The sequence below is a fragment of the Rhincodon typus genome, chromosome 36 (assembly GCF_021869965.1).
Source record: "Rhincodon typus isolate 14 chromosome 36, sRhiTyp1.1, whole genome shotgun sequence".
Lineage (NCBI taxonomy): Eukaryota > Metazoa > Chordata > Chondrichthyes > Orectolobiformes > Rhincodontidae > Rhincodon > Rhincodon typus.
In genome coordinates, this window is record NC_063367.1 from 19,859,196 (window position 1) to 19,862,510 (window position 3,315).

General features: G+C 45.2%; 1 protein-coding gene across 1 annotated transcript in view; it reads left to right on the forward strand.

Moving 5' to 3' along the window:
• LOC109933462 (TP53-binding protein 1-like) overlaps window positions 1–2,635 on the forward strand; it is a 30,729-nt gene extending 28,094 nt beyond the window's left edge. The window contains exon 15 of the mRNA XM_048617054.1: window positions 2,435–2,635. Within this exon, the coding sequence (XP_048473011.1) occupies window positions 2,435–2,635 (201 nt within the window). The remainder of the gene's footprint in view (window positions 1–2,434) is intronic.
• Window positions 2,636–3,315: the final 680 nt, after the last annotated feature.

Consider the following 3,315-nt stretch of genomic DNA (forward strand, 5'->3'; position numbering starts at 1 on the left):
TGTGTTCCCCTCTACCCGAGAGTTAAGCTGTCCCTGTGTCATCTCTACAGAAAACAATGGTGTGTCCCACTTTTAAAAAAAAATTATCTCCCAGTGCCACAGAGCTGCTATTTTGGGACCACAACCTAGTTACATTCTGCACGTAACACCCGTTCCGTGGTTGCTTGCTGGCACTGCAAATATCCAACACTGCAAACAGTCAGCTCAGTAAATGGCCCAGGAATACTTGGAGCTTTTGATGTAATCTGCAGGGCAAGCCGCACAGCGTAAAGCTAATCAAAAGCCACCAACAAAAAGAAGTCTGCCTACGTTCTACTCTCCAAACCCTTCTTTAACTGGCATCGGAAAGGTCTGGAACATGCAGAGGTCACAAAAAGCACTCGATAAATACAAACCTTCCAGCTTCAAAACACCACTGGTTAATGGCCTTTAGGGATGTTGGCTGCAGAAGGTGCGGCACATTCTAAAGCAATAATACTGGCGGCTGTTTAATTAATTAATTAACTTCTCAGCCCCTGCCTGCCACCCCCCAAATCCTCTTTCTGGCAGATGTTTTCCATAAGGGGACGCTGTTCCCAAGGACTCGATTGCTGTTTGGTGTCTGGTTAATCCAAGTGAACCACCTCAGGGGGATGGAGGGGTTAGCAGTCAGTGTGTGCAATGACAGGAAGGATCAGTAAGTGAAGCCCATTACCAATACACACCCCCAGCAGAGGCAGGGTCGGGGGCAGAAGTATCATTATCAACAACTTACATTTATACAGCTTCCTTAACGTATTAGTAGGTGGTGAAACTTGAATGTTAAATCTAGTCTCAGTAATGGTGACGAAGAACATCAATAATTGTTGTAAAAATTCATGGGGTTCACTAATGTCCTTTTGGGAAGGTTACCAACCGGCCTTACCCAGTCTGGCCCACATAAGACTCCAGACCCACAGCAATGTGGTTGTCTCTTAACCACCCCTGAAATGGCCTAAGACGACATTCAGTTCAAAGAAGATTTAGGATGGATGAGAAATGCTGGCCCCACCAGCGATACCCACATTGCATGAATGAATATTTTAAAAAAAAACAAAAAAAAAAGTTTGTCACCAAAATGCAGAGGAGATTGAAGGGGATAGAGTCATACAGCACGAAGACAGATCCTTCAGTCCAACCAGTCTGTGATCATAATCCCAAATTAAACTGAAGTCCCACCTTCCTGCGCTTGGCCCATATCCCTCCAAACATTTCCTATTCATGTACTTATCCAACTATCTTTTAAACATTATAACTGTACCTGCATCCACCACTTCCTCTGGAAGCTCATTCCACACACAAACCACTGGGTAAAAAAGTTGCCCCTCATTTTCTTTTTAAAATCTTTCTCCTTTCACCTTAAAAACATGCCCCCTAGTATTGAAATGCCCTGCCCTAGGGAAAAAACACCTGCCATTCACCTTATATATACCCCTAATGGCATTATAAACCCACATAAGGTCACCCCGCAAGCTCTCATGCTCCAGTGAAAACAGTCCCGGCCTATTCAGCCTCTCCGTATAACTCAAAGCCTCCATTCCTGGCAACATCCTGTTAAAGGAATTTTCAAAGAACATTGAAAGAATAGGAAAACTTTAGCAATGAGAAATATTGGATGGGTGAGGGGTGTTTTCCTTGCATCAGAGAAAGGGGAGGGTGACTTAACTGAGGTGCATCAAAATATGAGGCATGTAGACAGAGACAATCCACTTAGCTTTTCAGAATGGTCAGAACCATGGGGCACAGATTTGGTACAACGGGTAGAAGGATTAGAAGGGAGAGGAGGAAGTGCTTTTTCACAAAGATGAAGCGTCTGGAACGTGCAGCCTGAAAAGGATGTAAAAAAGTACTCGGATGTCTATTTGAAGAGACATGACTTGTAGGGCCAGGGACAGGATGGTGGGATTAGACTGGGTAGCCTTTTTCAATCAAAACCCAATGGGCTGAATGGCCTCTCTTGTTGGAAATCTTTTGGCATCTCAATAAGGGGATACAAGGACTGGAGAGGAGGCCGGGGCCTTAAAGTATTTCTTAAAACAAACAGAGGGCGAATGAGAGAGGTGATGAGGTTTAGGAAGGGAACTCCTGAGCTTAGGCCCCAGGCAGCTGAAGGCACAGCTGACAATAGTGAGGAATGGACAAAAGGCCAGAGTTGATGTAACAAGTTGGCACCCTGATTGAGTGGTTGCTGTCCCAGCTGGAGAGCCTGTCTGCACTGCCCATCTATAATTCACCAGAAACCTATACCTCCAGCTGAGAATCTCTGCTGTTTACAGCTAGCCAATGGGGTCACCAAACCAACCACGAGTATGCAGAGTTCAAAGTTCACCTCAGTCATAACTATCACCTTTCTGTCTCTTTGAAACCGAGAGTTTCTCAGCCTTATACTGCCAGTCAACTTCGCTCTCTTGTTCAGGCCACTGTGGCTGCCATGACATCTCCACCACGATGCGTTATGGGTAAACTCTACCTAAGAATTCCACACTTCTTGTTTTCGATCACCTCAGAACGAAGAGCCAATGAGCAAGGTTCCCATAGCAACTGTGAACTTATTTACTCAGCACATTATTCCAAACATAGCCTGCAGAGCAACTGGACTGTCGCAGATAGCGAATGAAGACAAGATGGCATCATCACTACAGTTACTCTAATGTTCGACTAGGGCCCTCTACATCACTGGGGACCACTCTCTCGCTGGGAGAATGTGAGCAGAGTGGTCCAGATACCAGTTACCCTAAGTAGCATTCTGCACTCTATCTCTGCTCTATCATTTCAAGCCAGCTGATACAGACTTCAAAATTTGATAGGCCAATCTAACTTCTCTCTCTCCATAACCCTCCCTTCCAGTTCTCCTTGTATATCCTTGCTAATTTACATGGCAAAACCCTACAAATAACTGTGTGATTTTTACAAGATAAAATCTTATTTTTAAGTGATGTTGACTTGGGAAGAAATATTGGTCACCTGGGGCGGGTAGAAGGTGAGTGGGGTGTGGGGGCAATCTCTCCTGCTTTTCTTCGATATTGTCTTTCAGGATCTTTAATGTCCCCTTGAGACACCAGACTGTTCGATGTCTTGTCCGAAAGATGGCACTTCTGGCATTGCAGCTCCCCCTCAGTACCGCACTGGGAATACAAGTTGAGAATATGCGCTCAGGTCTGTCTGGGGTGGGACTTAAACTCACAACCTTGTAACTCAAGAGATGAGAGCTGGAGACAGAAGAGCAGCTTCCCTGCCAAGGTCTGACAGGGCATCCAATCAAACTGAGGAAACAGCAGAACAATTGGCAATGCAAGG